General features: G+C 33.9%; 1 protein-coding gene across 1 annotated transcript in view; it reads left to right on the top strand.

The window, feature by feature from the left end:
• The first annotated feature begins 1435 nt into the window (after positions 1-1435).
• LOC119642287 (putative uncharacterized protein DDB_G0277255) overlaps positions 1436-22215 on the top strand; it is a 128605-nt gene continuing 107825 nt past the window's right edge. The window contains exons 1-3 of the mRNA XM_038041381.1: positions 1436-1743; positions 7559-8738; positions 16515-18886. Coding sequence (XP_037897309.1) covers positions 7629-8738; positions 16515-18886 — 3482 coding nt within the window. The 5' untranslated portion in view covers positions 1436-1743; positions 7559-7628. The remainder of the gene's footprint in view (positions 1744-7558; positions 8739-16514; positions 18887-22215) is intronic.

Consider the following 22215-nt stretch of genomic DNA (forward strand, 5'->3'; position numbering starts at 1 on the left):
AATACTCCTGCTGTTGCGGAAGACAAAGTAGTAAAATAAAAGAACTTTGAAGTGTATTTCTCTTGATCAAAATATCCACGATCCAGTGATACGGACTGTATCTTATAAAAGCGAATTTCATAACAATGCGATATACGATCAATATATCGAATGAACGGCTCCGTGCTCCATGTTGCAATGAAATATCGCAAGCAAATTTGTTGCAGATACTAAAAGATTTGATCCTTACCAAATACATCTGTTTGATTGTACGAAAGGTTTCAGACAGAAAAACAAAACCACAAATAAGCTTGATCAAGCCGCATAATATAAAGGAATTCAATATAAAGGGTATCCCAAAATGTACGATTTATATAAATAGAAAATAGAGTTTCCTCTTTCTTTTAATTGTAATCTTTTTAATGAATCATAATTAATAGATTAATCTTTGAAAAATTCACTTTAGATCGATAAAGCTTTCTTGTTTCCTACTATTCTTCATTGCCAATATAAAATATTGAATTGTGTCTACGACATTGAGCTCAGAACGGATTAAAAGTCTTTTATTCATTTAAATTTGAAATTCAGAACTTATTAAACACTGACTGAGTTAACCCCCATGCATTATGCAAGCGTAAACGACAAAATGAAACTTAAATCGTTGAGCACATAAGCGTACCATAAAAACAGTTTTGAAAATATATTCAACAATTATTAATTAATTAATAAGATTATTTTTATGATATGCTTCATATATTATATAAATACATTATTTATTAATAATTAATAATTTAAAATTATAGTATAAAAAAAAAATGTAGTAAATAAATATTTAATTATTAATTAAATAAATAATTCACACATTTATGACGGTGTTTATGAAAAGTTATTAACAAACTGTCTAATATTTTATTATTTATACTCCAGAAAAAGATTGGCTTCGATTTTGGAATTTTATATTCTACTGCGCAAACTCACCTCGAAAAAGTGGAATGAAAGTGTGACTAACGTGGATAGGGTACCAGAGTATGTGGACTATAAATTATATACGGTACACAGAGTTTAAATTGAGACAAATCAATGTTAAAAATGTTCAGTCTGATTACGGGTTACGTTTTTAAACGGATAACGCACGGCAAAACAGTAACGGCGCAATATAAGGCGTAAAACGAAAAGTGAAAGTTTAAGAGAAAAAATCCACAATTTTTTTTTTTTTTACTACATTAAATTATAAAATTAAAAAAAAAACTTCTTTTATTTAAGTGTTTTATGAAAAATATTTAAGAAAATCATTACGTTTTTTAAGCGCGCTAGACTTGAAGGTGATATTCCTTCTTTTTTTTTTTTTAAGAGATCTTTGTATGATATGTCATCCTTTACCGGTTCAAGTGTTTGCCAAACACTTTTCGTATGCTTTGACAGAGGGGAAAAGATTAGAGAGTATCCTTCCGCGTGTTAGTCAAGGTCGTTTAAAATTCTATGCTTGACAGTGAAAATTTAATTTTTACCGTAAACACTGACTATATAGTGTTGCTCGTGTGTGATTATTGTATTTGTGTGTGAGAATTTTAAAACATTTCTTGCATTCTTTTGCTTTGTTATGGACTGCTACATTTTCTTCAACTGCAACCGGAGCCGCATTTGTGTTAATTACTACTATTGTTGTGTTGTTACAATTTAAAGCCATTGCAGCGTAGATATTTTAATTGTGATTCTACACTTGCAACAGCTGAGACTCTGTAAACAACGGGAGCATATACGGATGTATGTAAATATATAAATGCATAAATATATATTAATGTGTATTTCTATACATGTATTGTTTCTTTTGATGTTAAGTTTTTGTATGTTTGTTATTATTGTACTTAAGCTCTTTTGCTAGGAAAAAAAATTATAAATATATATATATAAAATAGAAAAAAACTACTCGAGTAATAGGGGCAGTGGCAAAAATACCTGAAAATGTATACGCGATTAATGCTATAAGTTCAACAACTACAACTACGGACCATTACAACAAAGCTTTAAAACGTTAAAAACACAGCAGCAAACAAAATCAAACTACAACAACACATAGTGAACACCGAAGGTTAGTAAAGTGTGCTCTAGAAATGAATAGGTTTTAAATACACGATCATCCAATAAATAAGAAGAGGGTGGGTATGCTTTAAGATTAATTTCATTGTTTGTGTGTTTGCCAGTTTGTGTGTACTATAGGTATACTTGTAAGTGTATACTTGTACGAGTATTTGTGTTTATTCCTTTAATATAAATGTACTCGCAATTAAGAATACATTGTTGAGCATTTTTATAGGGGGGTGGAGAAAACACGTCACGTGCCCTTGTTTACGTTTTCTGCTTAAGGAAGCTTAGCAAGTGAAAATCACTCGATATAAATGAGAGCAAATAAAAATTAAATCTGCCTTGTTTTTTGTTTTTTTTCTTGTTTTTCCATTCGCATTTTTATTAAGTGAAGTGAAATTTTCCCTATGAACGGCTTAAGCAATACTATTCCGCACTACGTTCCATTCTCTTGTTAACTAACTAATTGCCAACGCCGGTGATAATTATCTCAATCGCTGAGAAAAAACACGCGTTTTATTACATTCTGTTTTTTTATGCGTTTTTGCGTATATTTGCGTGTTTGCTAATAAAAACGTTATGCCCGCACATGTATGTAAATGAGTTCTTACGCTTTCCCATTAATTAATGTTAACTTCCGTGTATGGTATTTACTTATTTTTTCAATTATAGTTTTAGTTATTTTCTTACGTTAAGCACATACTGGCCACATTCTTTCTGCTTTTCTTTTTGAACGTTGTTATAAAATAACACAAAACTAACATTACGCCTTGCATAAAAGTGCTTAATTTTTGATTTTTTTCGATTGAATTTTCTCCTCTTTTTATTCAATTAAAAAAAAAAAATAAGAAAAAATAAAACATTTGCAAAGTTATTTGGCTTACAGTTTTTATAAGCTATCCATTGCAAGCGTTAGTTGGCAATTAAAAGGAAACTTTTTCATAGTTAATCCGAAGTTTGTAAAAGGTCGAGGATAAATTTCTTAGCATTATTAGCTTCTTTACTACTATGAGCAGGGAAGTAAGGAAAACTCTTTCAATTAATGTGGGCGACTGCTTCTACTGCTACCACTACTATTACTGTGTTTGCTGGGCAGATATCAACAGCTTGTTATATTGTAAATAGCATTAAAAGAACAAAAACAAATTTATCTGCGTCAGCTGAATTTTAATTGAGAGCAAATTAATGTTTTTAGGCATTATTTTTTATGTAGTTGTCTTCTCTCTTCCTTCGTCATAATTTCAATTTGCGGATGATTGAATTTTTGCGAACATTTTCTAAAATGAGAGGATGCTTACATTGCGTTATATTGCGATCACCTGTCTCCAGGAAACTTATCACTTTATCACCTTTTAATAACGATAAGTAATGGATTCGCCTTTTTCCGCTTCAATTTCGATTATATTTCAATCATTTTTGTACTTTCCTTAAAAAAGTAGAAAATATGTCATAGGACATCTCATAAAGCATAAAAATACTTTTCGAATCTATAAGGCTCTAAAGTGAAGATGAGAATTTTCATGTAATCTTTCGTCGTTGCTCATAGATGAAAACGTCAAAATGAGGTTGGAAATTCACGTGCATCCTTTTAGTTAGTGGCCACAGATGAAATTTAAAAATAAGTGCGGTTCGTCCACAATCACGTTCATAGTAGACTAAGACTAAAAAAACAAAAAACGGAAACAGAAACAGAAAACTAAAGACCACAAACTATAATCCGCATTCGTTGAGAATTCCTACAGCTATAGTTAAGGCTTAATTAGACGACACACTTGGGTGGGTAAAGCTATACGCACATGATAGCTTGGGCTCAATCAGCGTCTAAGATAGTCCTACATCACTAAGAGGGCCTGCATATATGAGTCAAATTCTCCTCGACTCTTCTCGTAGGGCCGAATCCAGCAGTTAAGCTGCTCCCACTTGTACGTTCGACACGCATTGCATGCGGCATTTCTTTGTGCAAGTGATCGATCGAGTTGGTCATTCTGATATCTTTTGCGCCCACATTTCTAACTATAAAAATTGTGGATATGCAGCAAAGCCATTTTTGCCTTCGGATTATCCTCACATTCCGGATTGCTATCTAGCAATCCGAAGCATCCAGTCGTATTACTACTCTATGATACCCTCAATATACATAGATTTGTTGTAAGCCTTGGTTGAATGCTTAGTATAGAGACTTACAAGCGGATCACTTGCGATGCTTTCGATGGCTTCTCCACGAAAAGTTCTCTTCGCTGGGTATTAAAGATAGAAGATTGTTCTTCCTATTCGGAAATATTGTTTGTATCTATTGTCAAGGTGTGCTAAAGCCGCTATTCCATGCGCTCTTACCTTCGATCTTCATATTCCCCCGCATTAATGAGAATCATATCGCGCGATTAAACGTTATAACTCGACTTGTTTTGGTTTAATGTCTAGGTCATATTCTAGTTCCCCTTCTATTTTCCACTAATCTTAACCATATAATCATTCAATTAACTATAACTAAGCGGACGGTTTCACAGAAATTAGAGTTTTAAATTTCTAAGCACTACGAATCGGCGTTTCGCCTATCGTCGTCAAACTGTTCCAACGGTCAACTAGAGGAACTAGCCCTTACCGACGACCCTACGGGTAATTCACTTATGTAGATATCAACTGACTTCATTCCGGTCGTGATTGCAAGCATAATGTACATAATACTTAAGTAATAAAGTATATAAGAAAAGTTAAAAATAGCTTAAACTACACTTAACTAATAATAGACATTGAAAAAGATAACAATACGTAAAAACAACTTAAACTCCTATTATGCGCGTACGTCTTGCGACTTTCGTCCGTTTTCTTTTTTTAGAAATTTTGAGCGATTTGATGCTATCACTGTGGCATGTGTACTACTGAGCAAATTACTTAGATGGTTAGATGTAAAAGTAGTACCTAAGCTCTATTCGACACCATATCTTAAGGCGAATACAACTTTCTTATTTTCTCGCAACTGTTGAAGTAAGTAATCTATTTATATGCTCATTTCTGGGTATAATAAAGATTCAACCAAATTAAGCAACACTATTAACATAAAAGGCTTCAATTACGACTTTATAGAAAAGAACATTCACTAAACGCGCACAGTTTTTACAACACTTTTAAGCTTAAAATACTAACGAACGTACCTAAGTTTAAAGGTCAGACTATGACAGTGTAGTAAAAGGTGTTAATCAGAAGAAAACATAGAGTTGAAGTATACATATAAAACTATATAACTACTTACAGTACAGTGGTCTAACGCACTCAGATTCAAACTCGCGGTTATCGACTTAGCAGTCTCGACTCTTTGACTCTCGGCTACACACCTCATTGTAAAGAACTCGTTAGCAACTCCAAATGTAAACACAACAAATGAGAAGACTATAGTGGGCCACAGTTCACCATTAAATATTCCACATCATCCTACATTTATATATATAACAATGTTCCAATAAGGTGTTAATTGGAAAAAAAGTCGAAAAAGTGGTAAAAAACGAAATATTTTCAATAGCGTTCGTGCTTGGGACAAAACACCTCAGCGAGTCATCAAGACGTACAGTTGCGTCCTGCAGATTGAAGACAAGACGGACGGACAAACTTAGATGTAATTCCGAAAGAGATTCTAAATTGGTCGTTATAATAGAAGTCGCTACCTCAAGTCGTTTTGAATGTTGCATAAGTCCACACAAACTCCAGGTGATAAAGGTCATAAAAGCCAGCGAACAGATTTCCGGCGTGCATTGTTGTTTTATTTCAGTTTTTACATGTTGTTGATAGCCAACTTATAGTATAGATAGAGAATCGCGTCCCTTTGCTGTACGTTATGTCCGTACAGTTGAAAACAAAACATGAAATTGGAGCCCTTTGTCTTAATGTGCAAATAAGAAGAGCTTGTATCAAAATTTTAATTATTGCGGATCATAAAATTTATTCAACTGTGCTGTTTAAGATGGCTTGTGGCTCGAAAGTGATATTCGTTATGCATCCTTTTTTGTCAATCACTTGAATTAAAGGGTACAAACCTTCTGTGCATGGTGCATAGTTGAAATTGCGTTAACGCAGAGAATATTCGAGTTGCGTTAATTGCTTATATGCAAAAATATGTTTTCAACTTTAGCGGTTCTCGGTAAGTAACATTTGTTTAGAAGTAAAATGCGAGAAAATATTGTATTGAATGTACAGTTTAGCTCTCATCTTCTTCTTCTTCCAATACTTTGACCTAAGTTTAAAGCAATGTTAGTTCAAGTCAAGCTTTTGCCTAAAAATGTGCTGTGCTTTGGTATTGACTTACATGGAGAGATAGAAAAAGATTATTGCATGTAGGAATGGCAGAAGAAACTATATCTAGCCTCCATTTTGTAATATCGTGAACGATTGATTACAGCAACCGCGAGCGAACGCAATAAGCTTTAGGAGTCTTGGCATCATTCTATTGCGGGATTAGTAGGAAAGACATTCCTTGATGATTAGTAGCTTTCTTTTTACCAATACCACTTTTAACGCATAAAATTTAAAAGTATTTAATCAACATTTACTGTAATCCAAATAAGAATTTTTTTGGTAAACCAATCATCTAAACAATATTTAATCAGTAAGTACAGTAGAGTCCACAACTGTGTACTCGTTTTCTCTTTCTAACGCAACAAAACTAACACCGAAAAAGAGAACACATATATTGTGATTCTTGTGATCAGAGTCAAGCTCTCAAGAAAACGTTGCTAAACATTTCTAAATAGATTTTGCGAATAAAGTGACGAATTAATAAATAGACTCTATTTTAAGAGCAATTGAATTGAATCAATAAAAATATACGTTCACATATGTTCTTTCAAAAAAAAACAGTTATTATCTACCCTTCAAACGCGACCGAACGTTCTTCCAAAACAAATTTACTTTACAATCCCGCCGTATTTCTTTCCAGACGACTCTAAATTAAAATTATTTCAAAATTTAAATGTTTTTTTTTAAATGCACGGTTTAGTTTTTTTTAGACGCATTTTTTTTAAATATCTTTTCGTCTAAACTTAAATTGGTTTCCTCTCCAAAGAGTATGCATTATATAGACAAACACAACATGCACGACTTTTATGTTATTTCCAGAGAAGTCCTAATTCTGTCTCGAATATACTCCTTGCCATTTTACTCAGTTGTCTTTTCATTGTTATCACAAACACGTAAAATGAAATGATTTGTTAGGCCTTCAGCGATAACACATCATTCTGTCTTGATTCTATTTTCCACACATTTTTTTTTTTTTTTTGAAAAACATCTGCATGCTTTCTGCTTTAGAAATGTAATAAAAATAAAAAAAATAAAAATTATTTTTTTATTTATTTTATTTTTTGACAGAAGAATAGAATAAAAAAGCAAGCTTTGGCGCTTGCTTTCATCGTCATAGTTTTAAAAAAAAATTTTTAAATTTCTTACAAAAAAAAAAAAGAAAAAAATTGTAAAGTTATTCCACGTATTTCTTTTGTTTTTCTATTTTCAGTTATTTAAATAATATAATTGAAGAGAAGAAAATATGGCAGCTGTGGCTTATATAGATTCGTAGGCATTTAATGAAAACCTTTTTGAAATGTTTGAATTTTCTAAGCAAACATTTCAATTTTATCTACAAAATGGCGGGCGAGAGATCAGTACATCATCAGCGACGGCCACCTGACGTTGAAGAAGCTCTTTCCTCAATGCTTTGGACGCCATATGAACGCAGTTCGACTGACACCTCTTCAGATGATGAAGATGAGCGTATTCAAAGGAATTTAAAATCATCTTACGTTAGTTTTTGCTCAGACTATACAGCAAATCGTAGTTTTGCGGCATTAGATACTGAATATGTGACTTTTATACCCACATCAATGGCTACGTCAACTACTGCCAATCCTCATGAGTTGTCTGATTTGACGTCGGCCGCAGCAACTACATGTTATTTTACGGCTGCTGGTAAATCATTCTACGAACCATTAGCAAATGTTGCAACACCTTTAGTGCCTTTACCATACTCCTCCGTTGTGCTAAATACGCGCACGCCAGCCGTTACTAATTATTGTAATGACGATAGTACATTAAAGATGAGTGGTGCTGCACATTATTGCGAACACCCATATTATCATAAAGCGTCAAGTACAGGTAACGACAACATTTCGTATACCCGCACAGAGAATGCTACTCCTGTTGCTACTAGACAGTCAAATAAGCCTTTACATTCACGCTATGCAGCGATATCATCGCTGACAAAGTGGTGGTCACCCCCGGCTAATACTGCTACCAATGGTAGGAGCAGCAGTAGATCGGCAGCAACTATTACGGAGTCGTCGTCAATAATGGCACCAATATCGTCATTAACTTTATCATCAAATGGTATTGTTAAACGACCGCCATCTTATGAATCGTTGTATGCAACAACAAAGTCATCGTATCATAATAACCATCAGCATTTGCATCTTTTTAAACCAATGTTGAATACGTTAAAAGCAAACGTTACCTCAATTACTCAGACTCGTCCTTTAACAGATTTAACGGAGACAACAGCGGAGATGATGATAATACAACAACAAGACGAACAACAGCAACAGCAGGAACAACAGCGTAGGGCAAATATATCTACAAATGCTTATTACAATACTGAAAGGCATTTGGTGCGTTCATTTACTGACGATTTTATAGTTGAGGTAAGAAGCACTTCATATCCTTACTCTCTACTTATCTTACTCTCTGACTTTTACTGAAATTCTCGTAACAATGATTATCACAACCCTTGCTTATGCTTCCATACAGAAGGCTTATGCATGCATTATATATTGTGTTGTATATCATATACTAATATACTAATCAGACAGTTAGTTACTGTAATTGTACATTGCTTACATATAATTAAATATTTATATGCATTTAAATTCTCTTTGTTCTAAAATTTGTAAATAAATTTATATAATAAATGAGTTATTTATAAAGCCTACATAACGCACACAGACATCCATTTATATATATTTTATACGTTTATATGTATTACATACATCGATGCGTACATTTGTATATATGGGGTAGGTAATATAATAAGTTAATTCTTATCTCCATTTATTCATGTGACAGTAGAGTATGTTAATGTGTTTTTATGATATCCAATGACTTGTACATTTAGAATTTCATTTAAATCTATTTTCCTGACCTAAGTGATAGCCAGTATTTCGGGTCAAGTGAATGTCAATATCTAACTACGTACATTTAAATAATGTTTTGCTTTATCCGTCAAATATTTCATCTGATTATGTTGGCGAATTATTTAATTTCTTTGCGTCTAAATTGAAATTCTACAATTTACTTACATTACGTTAGACTAATTGTAGTACGAGGGTGTTTTGAATCCGAATGTAGTAGCCAAGGGATACCAAAAAGGACAAGAGATAGATCGACCTTTTGTTGGATCGATCTAAGCTTATCTGCCTTAAGTGGTATAGGCGATTTGATGTTGGGCCTTAGCAAACTATAATGTTTTTACTTGTTCTCATAAAATATAATGTTCATAGAAATTTTCGTGGAAACGTTTTTAACTGTTTCCACCCTACACAATGTGGTATATTTGTTCAGACGTATGTTACACCCAGATGGCCCCAAAATAAACCGATAAGCATGCCTGTCTGTCAGACCGCAATTTTTGAGAAATGTTGATGAAATTGGGTGCACTGCTTTGACTCAAGGATGAATGCTGTTCCAAATGGTACAGTGGACTTTTCCAACCACTCTCAATGTAACGCCTTACTTTGAAAAGTTTTAAAATTTCTGGAAAAAACCGGTTAAGCAATAGTAATTCGGCATTCGAAATTGGTAAGAAAAGTTTGGTTCGGCAGGGTCATTTTTCTGAACCTCCTCTTATATAACGGTCCACACGAAAATTAAACTTTGTGTGGTAGAAACATTTAATTTTCAATCTTTCATGATGAAAATTGGTTCATAATAGTAAATTGCTAAAGAAATCTACCTTACCGATTTTGGATATCACCGCATATAAGGATTTTCATGAAACTTGAAGACGCTCTTCTTATCTACAATGCTAGCCGATAACTGCACTTATTTTAAGAAGGGCTTCAGCATGTAATATCAGTTGTCGTGCAGAGTATTGTTACGAAAATTCCAAATCCAGTTCATTCCAGCTAATTAATTTTCCTAAATAATAAATTCTCTAAAGAGGGAAAAACCAAATCCACATTCACGACGCATCATTCAGCTGCCGGCCGATGAAAACGATTAGCGGAGAAGCAGACAGGGATTACAAATGAAACCATGAATTTAGGTATAGTAATATGCTTGCAAAAATGTATATAAATAAGTTATTTGTGGAAGGCAGAGTTACTAGAAAAAGAATATTTGAGAATATTTTCGAAAGTATTGCTAAAAATAAATTCTCAATAATCCTATTCTAAAGGAACATAATTGTTAATAAAAGAACTTTTGAAGTGTATTTCTCTTGAAAATGATATCTACGACCCCATCTTAGAAAAGCGAAATTTGTAACAGTATACTAACTTCGTGCAAGTCCGTCCTTTTTCTAATGTCGTTTATGTTCAGCCGGAATGTCCCCATTCTCGCGATATATTCATGAGAGTAGTCACTAATATGTTTTGGCGAAAGGATGTTTAGTTCTTGGCATAAGCACTGATTCCGTTTGAGTCATGTATTGAAGAAAGAGGAGTTAAAAATCGGCAAGCAAAATATTAGTTCACGACCGCTCAAAAGAGATTTTTTTTTGACATACGTGCTTTTCAAGAAGCGTTTCGAAATTTCACGGAAAAAATTTATTTCATGTAATGAATTTTGAATAAGACAAATCTTATCTAAAATTAAAATTGAATTAATTAAAATGTTGCCAGAAACGGTAAAAAAAAAAATACTGAAAAATAATCGAAAGTTCTGAAATATTGTCAGAAAGCTGTTTCAGAATCCCGGTAGAATTTTAAGAGGCTCGCCTGCCTACTCACATTCGAATAAAACTTGAAGGAAGGAAGCCCACGTGTATGTAAGGTTTTTTATTTGGGACGTCTCTTATTTCTCTTGACCAATGCAAACGTTTTTGGAATGTCCTCAGCTGTGTAATTTGATAGTAGGCTTAAGAAATTGAAACCTTAAAAAAAAAGATATATTAAGAGGGATACTACGGCTCCTAGTATACAACAATTCTGGGTAAATAATATCCAAAAACTTAAGGGCTACGCATTGATCTTGTATCTCTGTTTGTTCGCTCCAAACATGTTATTGAAGTTGATATTTGAGCAACTTTCGGTGCACTTTTTTCATTGTAAGAGTATTTGGCAATAGATGGCTTGCATTGTTGTCGTAGACCCTTAAGTCCATTTTTTAGGCCAATTGAAATTCTAATTAGAGCGGATATCTTAAAAGACAGCTTGACAATCGTATAGGTATGGATAAATGGAATTTTAGGTTAAACAAAGAAATTTGATTTTTAACTTCTTCCATATAACACAAAAGGACATTTTGTGCACTAAACTACAATCGTTAAATAATTGTACTAATAATCAAGTAACAATTTTAAATACTCCAATGCTTTGTGGAACGTAATAAATAATTGCAAATAAGATGTAACAACTCTTATTTAAAACTTATTTAATAGCAGCTTTTATTTATAGACCTGTTATAAGCTAGTGACGCGTCAGTAAAAAATAGAGTATTGTTCGCACTATTTAAATTTGCATCATGTGTGTTGATTACATACCATGTCTGCGTTTAAACAAATCCATCATACAACGTGAATAATAAATACATACGTGCATATATATAAAGCTACTGTGTATAAAATACCTTACAAATGGTCTAATATCTTTAAATATGAGAACAACAGATGAGTATAATTGGTTTTTGATCATTTGACGAACTGTAACGAGTTCGCAGGTTCATAAATTATTAATTGTTTATATTTATATCAAACAAAAACAGTGACGGCCCACCGTTAAATGTCCTAGAGTGTGTTATAGTTATGAATGTAGTGATTTTTTAAAATAAGTCGTTATACGACAAAAGGTCGAGAGAGTGGTACGATCCCAAGCAGCTTCAATAGCTTTGAGTCACGATACGAAAGTGTATTAAATTTTCTGTTGGTTCTTGTAGGTGGGTAGATAAGTGAATACAAAGAAACCAAACGGACAGACGGTCAGACACGCTTAAAGCAATAGTCTATCTCATCTTCTCGGTGTTGCATATGTTCGAACAAACTTAATTACTATATGTTTATACCACAAGTAGTGTAGAGGGTATCTATACAAAGGCTAAAATATTTTCAAACCTCATATACTCATTTCATTTATTTATTTTATTTTATATGGGAGCCAAGTAAAGCTGTCTTTACTAGTCAGCTCTATATATTTGAGAGAAGTTTTTAATATGCAGTCAACCTAAACGGTCAATTATTTTTCTATTCGCATATAACTTCATAAACAATTTTTCTAGTTTTTTGTAACATATTTTTTTTTTTTTTTTGTGTTAAATAAAATATTAAATTTACGGTTGGTCTAACATATAAATTGGTTTCGGGGACGCGCTACATGAGAATACACATAAACTAATTTATTTTCTACCCTCACCACAAAATTGACTTATTAGTATTTGTTTATAAGTCTAAAAAAGTGTATGTCTTCTTACACAAGCGAAACAATATGCGCATATGTGTTGTTGTCTAACTTAAAAAGCGGAAAATTGTAATTGTGGTGTTTTGCAAAAAAAAAAGTCAAGAATTGTTTCCTTTCGCGAAACGCTCTGAGCTTTAGCTTATACTTTCGTTTTTATGTAACAAACAATTTTTTAAAAAGAAAATTATTTTGTTTTTACAACTTGGAAAATTAATCCTGCTTTGGTGGGAAGCATATAAGAACAGATATTATTATAATTTTTGATAATTCTTTCACGTATAGTAATTTGGCTGGAACTTTAACGTTAGAGACGGCTACGGATTTTGTTACCTTTCACGGCCTTTCAAAAAAGTACCGGGAATGTTGGAAAATCAAAATTATATATTTTCATCATTCATTTTTTCTTTTTTTTTTTCTTATCATCCTTTTTCTGCAAAGCAGGTTACACTGGCCCTTGCAATGCGCTTCTATTGGTTTCTTCTCTCAACTGTCTCTTCTATTCATAAGATCACTGTCTCCGAAATGTTATCAATTCACTCTAAAAATAGCGGCCACATACACATGATATTTTTGTTAACATTGTACACATTTTGCCACAAAAGTACCGGGAATATTAATATCTAAAATAGGATATTTCTATTACTCTCGAAGTTTATTTATCTAATTTTATAAAAAAGTAAAAACGGTCCAACATATAATACCCTCGACCAGTTCCGTAAACGTAGTTAGTCATACAACAATTTTTCAACATTAGGCATTTTATTGGCGGTGATCGAAAGAGTCCAATCCGAGTCGTTTTTCAAGTCGTCAAAGCTTGTCGGAATGTATCAAATATCAGCAAAATATATCTTTGCAACCAACAAACCAAACGCAAGAAAATAGGATAAAGAGACGAAGGGACAAGCTTAGATTGATCCGGGAAATGAGGACGAATCGATCAGATTACCAAACCGTGGATCTATCTTAGTATTAAGCTCTCCTGGGTTTTGCACACATTCGCGCTTTCAGCATACCTTTGTACCACAAGTGGTGTAAGGCATAATAAAGCGTGCTTCAGTAGAACATTGAATTTAAGCAAATGCTTAAAATAATCATTAAAAATATTTTTTTGGGGTTTCCTCGACAAGCCGTTCAATTTCTTCTCACATCAATGTGATATCAAAGAAATACAGCTATGCAAACGCGTAAATTTGTTATTGAAATTCTCTTTACAGGGGTTTCACATCAATATAGTGTCCAAACACCTTACATGAGGTCAGCTCAGTTTAATTAGTGATAATAATGAATAAATCAAATCTATGCTTAAATCAATCACTTCTTGGAGAATTTTCGGGGACTTCCTTGAGCATTTCTCCAAACATTGTTTTTTGATATCAAACAATTCAAATCACTTTCTAAGCAACGGTTACTTGAATTTTAGCAAAAATACTTGAAAGAAAATTCAAACGGGATTGTTCTTGTTGATTAAGCTACGCGAATAACATGAAGCTGCGATCAGATGAATAATAGTGTTTTTGGCTAAGTTTGGAACGGTTTTACAGTTTCGCAACAGTTCCTAAACGCCATTGTGGTAATCAAAAGCACTTTAGAACATTGTAGTACGGCACAGTCGGCCATTAAATACCTCGTACAACTTCGCAAAACACAGTTATTCATCATTCACAGCTACATCATATAATAAACTAAATAAGGCTTTGCATGGGAAGTGGTGGAAAAAATGGTCCTAACCGAGTTAATTTTAATACGTTTCCTACTTGTGGCACAACGCGTTGGCGTACCGAATTTCATCAAAATATCTCAAAAATTGCGGTCTATAAGTTAAACCAAATGACACTAGATGGACAGGCATCAGACATGCTGATTAACAGACAGACAGACAGGCAAGCTCAGATCGATTCAAAAAATGATCGCAATATTTCGTTGATGGGTACAAAAATCAATCCTAATTTAATTTTTGAAAGACTTTGGGGTTTTTTTTATGAAGCCGGCTTGCCTTACTTAATCGTTGCACTGATAGGCTCAGGTTGTTGAGCCAATGTACGAAAATTAAAATTAAATTGAATCGAAAGCAATTTTTTTAGGTTTGTTGTCATATTCGTTACCGCCCTTAAAGAAAAAGCACGTTCTTAACATGCAAAGCGTTTTACGACCCAAACCTCAAATAACGGATTCCCGAAATACTCTCTCAAGCCTAAGTTCTGATGACCTAACACCATTAATTGCTTTGACTTTGCTTTCTATAAATTTCTTTATTTAGTCCTATAGTTCTTTATTTAGTCCTCTAGTTTTCTAGTAGATCCAACTACTTCACTTCATTGGAGGCATTGAACTTAAGGCAAGTTTTTCTAGTTGAAAATTTGTCCAAAATTGACTTAGAAGAATTCATAGATCCTAGAAGTTGATTACATTTGACAGTGCAGTAGTGTCGGGAAGGAAAAAACATCGTTAATTTTAAATATAAAAATTGTGTATTATTTCTAATTGACAATATTATTGCAATGTATTTATTTTTTTAAATTAATCTGTATCATTCTCAACAATACCGTCAATAACAAGTCTCAATAATTTAACACAAATAAAGTTCTCCAGCAAAAACTATGTTTCAAAAGAATTGCTATCAGCTTAATTAATATACCTTTTAGGCTAAATAAGGAATTGAAAAATTGTGTAACGTGGTGAATATTACTAATGCGTGCAGGAAATCTAGCCACATTCTCCCCCAGTTGATACAAAAGCAGACTTAACCATTGTAAGCCAAAATGTTTAGGAAGAAACTAAGGCGTCCATTACCAAGCATACTTCCGAAGGAGTAAACACTTCCTGTCGGATTTAAGGCTTTGTAGGAAATAACTAGACAATTAAGGGCATTGAAGTCTGTTTAAAACCATACAGGCATCAGCTGATTACATTAAAGTTGTCAACGTTTAAGTTTTTTTAATTTTTAGAGCGATGCTCATTTTCATTTGATCTGGCACCGGTGGGCCTTTATCTTCGCGATTATTTGAAAGGTAAAATCCATACCGACTACCTGGACAAAATTCAATCTCTTAAGAAGAAAGTGCTATATTCACAAGACTCGCAAAGAGTTCTAAATTTTAAATAGTGAGAACAGCAGGAATCATCGAAAGAAAGCTACTTGTGATCAAGATTATATTAACTTTGCGCGGATGTTTACAGACCCGAGAAGAACTTTAGACAGATCCATCTTTCACTCTACCACTTCAGGGTCACTTTCCGACCCTGAATGGATTGGAATTTCACTTTTTGAATCGACCCAAGCGGCCTATACGTACTCTTTTGTTCAACCTAATTCATTTTGTTTTTGATACTTATATTCTATGGTATATAGGCATATTGCGTTTGTGCAGGTGTATAAAACACGCAGGAGGACTGGAGAAAGAGCCAGCTTTTATTGTATAGATCGATTCAGTTAAGCTTGCCTGCTCGTCCGTCTGATATATGCCCATCTATTGGTGTGTCCTACTTACATAATACATAATTTTGATGAGCACCGGCGTGTTTTTCGTCAGGGTAGAACGTTACTGCAAATGGCTCGCATCAAGCTACTGTCTTCCTTTAAATGTATTAATCGAAATTTTATTCGATAGCAGGCTCATTATAACGTTTCTATTTCTTTTCTAATGTACGTTTCAAACAGTTTTCTAAAGTGCAACGCTTAAATTTTACGTAATTAATATCGATTTTTGCCCTGATGTACTTTCTTGTAACGTTGGAAACTTTAAAATTTTTTAAACTTGTTTTTTTTTCTATATAACTAAATATAACTTGTATATCTTATTTTATACACAGCGTTGTGCAGCTGAATCACGTGTGCCGGCCACAAATGTTGATAAGCAACATATAAATCTTCGCAATGCAGTCAGCGATCAAATCAACAGCTACAACAGTTGTAACAACACACAAAAAAGTCATTGTGAAATTTTCACAATGCAAAGTTTAACTAACGTTAAAAGAATATCGATGAGTCATCATATGGATACGAATGTCGGATCACAACAAAACCAAGAAAATGAAATCAACAACCACACTGGAGAGTTACAAGAACAGGTCACTCAACTACGAACACCAATAGAGAAAAGAAAAATGCATGCATTAACTTGTGCGAGAGACAGCAAACACAAAGAAGAGAAACAAGAAAATGAACATAAAAATGATCAACTTTACACAGACCTCGTATATGATTATGCGATTAGTTCGACGCGTTCATTCGATGGTGAAACATTAGCAGTGGGTTATACGCGGAATACATACGATACACTAAAAACGACCGGCGGATTAGTTAACGTGCTTACGAATAATTCAATAAATTTGACACCGGATAATAAATGTTTAGCCGAATTGGAACGTTTGTACGCGGAATTTCGGGCTAGCGAGAAAATAATCGAGCAACAGCTTAAAGCTAAAGCTTACGATACTAATAGTGATTTGAAACTTTTTGATACGGATTGCGCAAATATGCGTTTAAATGTACCCGCCTCGACGGAGGCATTTAATCGTAACGGCGTCAATTTAACGGTGAAACCACATAATAGCTCGAATAGTGTCATTTTAACCACAACGAATAGTGTGACTGCTTTAACGACAAATGAATGCCAGCATTCTCCTAGTTTAACGATACAAGTAAATCAAAATAATGATAAAAATACAGCAAACAATGATAATAAAAAAAATCGATTTAACGATAGTGGTAGTGACGCAAATATTAAATTATTGCAAAATCAAAATCAAAGCGATAAAAAAGCTTTAGTGCATCAGTCTAATGTAAATATAATAACAACAACAACAACAACCACAACAACAAATGGCGTTAGTGTAGTGAATTGTAATTACGGTAACATTGGTAGCAATAATGAAAATAACAACAAGCATATTAGCAGTAATAATAATAATAATGATAATAGTAACAATAATATTAATAATCATAATAACCAAAGCATAACAAGTTTATCGATAGATGCGTTTAAATATATACAACAACAGCAGCAGCAACAACAACAAAATACAACTACTCACGTAATAAATGGCCACAATTCAAAAGCATCAACAAGAACAACTGCAAAACATCTAACAAATAGTTCCGAAAATAATCAAAATTCCATTACTAGTTACTATCATAGCGGTAATAGTAACGACAGCAATAACAACAAAAACAATAGTAGCAACAATAACGACAATAGTATTAGTTTCAGTTTAGTGCCTAATTTATACAATAAAAGCTATGAAGCAATGAATGCTGTGAAAAATGAAAATCGATTTGCAAATGATGAATGTTTTATCAGCAGCAGCGGCAACTACAACAACCATAAAAGCAGTAATAGCATTAATAATATCAAAGTGAATATAATACAAGTGAATGCAACCGCAACTATAGCAACAGTTTCCACAGCAGCTTCAACGAATGTAACAATTGCTGCACCAGCAACAACAACAACAGCAATAATTCCTAAACGCACTTTTACCTCAACTGAATGCCAAACGGATGATATACCCACGGTAAAGTTACGTTCAACCGCAACATATGCTGCTGCTAATGCTTCAACGATTCCCCCACATTCCCAACATCGTGACCAAAGACGTCGCGAAAGACGCGAACGTCGCTATTTAGCGCACAATAATTCATTACTGGGGCAAATTCCAACGGCCCTTGCACGTGGCCATTTCAGGCATACACCAACGTATCCTCACCATCATCATCCACAGCATAATCATCATCGTTTATTAGAACGCCATTCAATGCCTGCTTCTCATTTGACTGCTTTGTTACACCCGGCCCATATGCATGCCGCCATGACTGGTACTCATTTAGCCTCGTTATCCCATCAGTCAACACCCTCACCGCCCCCTCCGCCATCCCCAGCCACTATGCTACGACCCACGTTGCCGGATATATTGCATAATCATTTTCCTCCGCCATATAGTGCTTTACCTTGCGGCGGCAGTCAAATGTCGAATGGCACAACAATGGCTTTAGCAGCACCCCCACCATTACCGTCACCGCCACTGCACGGTGCAACTATATTAGGATCGGCGTCGCCAACTCCACCTTCTTCGGCAGCTGGTACAACTATCCTTACGTCAGTGATATCAACGGTTCCTATGCCGGGTGCAACGGCAATTGTTAATGACGGACGTTTCTCTTTACCGTTGCCCATTATACGAAGGTAAGTTATTACTGATTAGATTTTGCGTAACTTAAGTGAAATATTGTTATATGTAGTGCTTTAAATCAGCCAAAACTAGTGTAATTGCAATGTACACTGCTTTATACACAAAAAAAAAAAAACCAACAAAATCGAGGACACTTTAAAGTATCATTAGTTAGCAAATGCTTTTAATTGGAGAATTTATAGCAGAGCGTAACACTTCTGCGGTTCACACTATAAAAGTATATTAAATGCCCATACGATTATCTGGATTACCTTGAACTACATTTAGTTTAGATGTATCTGCTATTAAAGCAAAATAATTTCCACTGAATTATGGTCCAAATCATATGGACTCAAATGTGCATTTCAAAAACATATGCAATAATTTTTAAACGAAAATTACATCGTTTTAATAACACACAAATGATGTTATGTAAGGACAGTTTACATAATGATACTTAATATTAAGTGGAGAAGAGTAAATCGACCGCTTATAATTATGTAGACATTTAATTAAAAGTGGCTACAAGGTCTGTTGGTTTACAAATTGTCGTTTACTCTTGTTCGAAAGTTTTCGAATTTTCAAGCATTGCACACCTCTTAATAAAAATTTCTTCAATATTATTGTGTGCCTCCAGAGCTTTTCTTCGAGCCCCATCACTTTTAATCTTAGAATTTTCAGAGGAAGTTTTTTTCCGGTATTTTTAAAGGAATCCACTGACGTACGTAAATATTCAAAAAAATTTGGGCGAAAGATTCAAGTAAATAACATACAGTCTAACACATCGTGCCAACAGAAGAAGCATCGCTGCTTAAGTTAAATTTTAAATCCCAGAAATTTTATTGATAACTTCCCAGAACCATCTGGTACCTTGTTTAACTACGAAGAGTTTTGTTAATATAAAAAATCAATGTTTAATTAAGTACTGAAAATATTAATTATACATCAATATATGAAAAAAAAAGAACAAGTATAAATATTTAGTTTAGCAATATACAGGTAGAATTTTGATAAAGTAAAAATTGTCTTTTACTCTGAAAATAAGAAATGTGATAAGATTTTAAAATTGCCCTCAACTGGAGAAAGATTATCAGACAAAGCAAAGTTTTAAGCTAATTATCTCTATGTTGAAGCCCAAGCAGTCAAGGAATCAATTCTGAACGGAACGCGCTGATTTTGGAAAACTCACATATAGACCATATGATATTCGTCATATTGATCTATGGAATAATGCAGTAAAATGCAGTAGACTGTTGTTACGATTGAAGTCATAAGAACGATGAGAAAAAGGAAAAGTAAGGTTTTCCGCTTTCTTTAGATAACTTGAAAGTCGTTAAGGTGAACCAAAGAAGCGATATATATGTATTATATTTGGTCTACCGGGGAGTTCTCAATATGATTCGAAGTGGTCTTTTGAGCTGAATCACGCCTTTCACAAGCTCCGATATTGTCAAAAAAACACGATATTGCTCTAACATGATGTCAATAGTATCGACGTCGATCAAAGATCGTCGCCCAAAGTGTGATTTTTGAAATTTTCCACTGGTCCTCTGGATGTTTTATCAGAAAGTGTACCTGGGCGAAACGATTTCAATAAATTTCTAGACCCTTCTGTAGTAATTGTTGCTTTTTTGAATTCGTACACAATACAGCGACATACATAAACTTTATTTACTTGTTGAAACTTATTGTAACCGGAACGGACACGACTTTGCGATGTGTACGTTACTACATTCATGACGATATATATACCTGGAATAGTGCAATGAAATGAACATGTTGTCTTGTTTTTATGTAAAAAACATTTCGATGCAAATTGAAGATGGTTAACATGGGGCTCTTTTTGAGTATCTTTCTCCATCTTAAGATGTGGCCCGTAAAAATTACTTATATCACAATAAGAATGGGAATTTTTTGTTGGGCTGGCTATGTGAAATATATCGGGAATAGAAGATTGCCAAAAAATTGTTGTTAAATTACCTGCAGCAAGAATGAGTACAGATAAAGTGTATATGAAACTAGATTAACCAATTCGCATAGCAATCGAACTACTGGGTTTTTTATAGGCGAGAATGAGTGGAATATTAAACAAATCGGAACTCTATCGCTATGTTATATTGTTCGTTGCCTGTTATGCGTTAAATTAAACTTTCAAAGGAGAACACAGAACTAGGGAAAGGACAGGATAAATAGAGACAATTGAAAGACTTTTTAGGGATTAGGCTTTAATTTTGTTGTCTCTGATGTCAGTACCATCTCTAAATCTCTTAAGCAAAAGGTGCGTAGTAAGACATTATGAAGCAGTTTGCGTCGTGAAGTGAATACCATTGCTACATTTAACCAGTAAGGTAATGCATCCGTTCGTTTTTGAGGCGTATTTCTAAAGTACGTACTATGAAGCCTTCCATTTTCGATTAAGGGTGTAAAGTGAGAAAGATGTACCATATAGTACTGCTCAGGGGTAAAGTTCATTTATATTGTCTTCTAGTGTAAGAAAATATGAATACAGAAGTAAATTGCTCTTCCTTTGCGAATGAAATAAAATAGGTCATGACGTCAACCTGCTGAGATAGTTGACAAAGTATATGAAAACGGCCTGTTTGTTCCCGCGGGTGCTGGTCGCTGAAGTGAGTAGACGTACTGAACACTAACTCAACTTTATTTTTTTTTCGTTTTTTGTGTTAACCGTTGACATGAGTGGGCGTGTTTAGGGATCTGACGGTGAAATCGATCGAACATATGAGCCACTAACACTGCTATCACTGGCCTTTTCGACCAATTTCTAAGGCCGACCCCAGACGCCACCATCGTAGATAAGATTAGCGAAAATAAAACGTTCAATCACTGATTGATTAGACAAACCGACTAAAGTAATATTTCCAACAACTGCGTCACACTTTCTCTTTTTGAATACGTACGTTACAGTGTAAGTTTGCTTACTTGATCTGCTATTCGTTGTTACTAAGTAATCAGAAATCAAGAGTGATTTATTATTTAACGACAAAACTAAAAGCACTTTATGCCATTTTCAGGAGTGGAGTACACATTGTACGAGGCCTAAATGTTTGCATTTTCCATTGCATTTTTTATTTTTAACAAATGCTGTTGTCATATTTGCTCGATGCTGCTATAATTACAATATATTGAAAAATTATAATAAAAATAATAATAACAACATTAATAATGATGATAAACGCAACAAAAAGCGAATGCGTGTTTGTCTACAAAATCGCAACTAAATCTACGGTTTGGAAAGAATTTTATGCATCCATCACATAGGTGATGGGTATGAAAAGTGCTTAATTAGCGTTTGTTAACGGTCGTCGAGTCTTCAAGGCGCTTT

Source organism: Glossina fuscipes, unplaced genomic scaffold (assembly GCF_014805625.2).
Source record: "Glossina fuscipes isolate IAEA_lab_2018 unplaced genomic scaffold, Yale_Gfus_2 221, whole genome shotgun sequence".
Taxonomy (NCBI): Eukaryota; Metazoa; Arthropoda; class Insecta; order Diptera; family Glossinidae; genus Glossina; species Glossina fuscipes.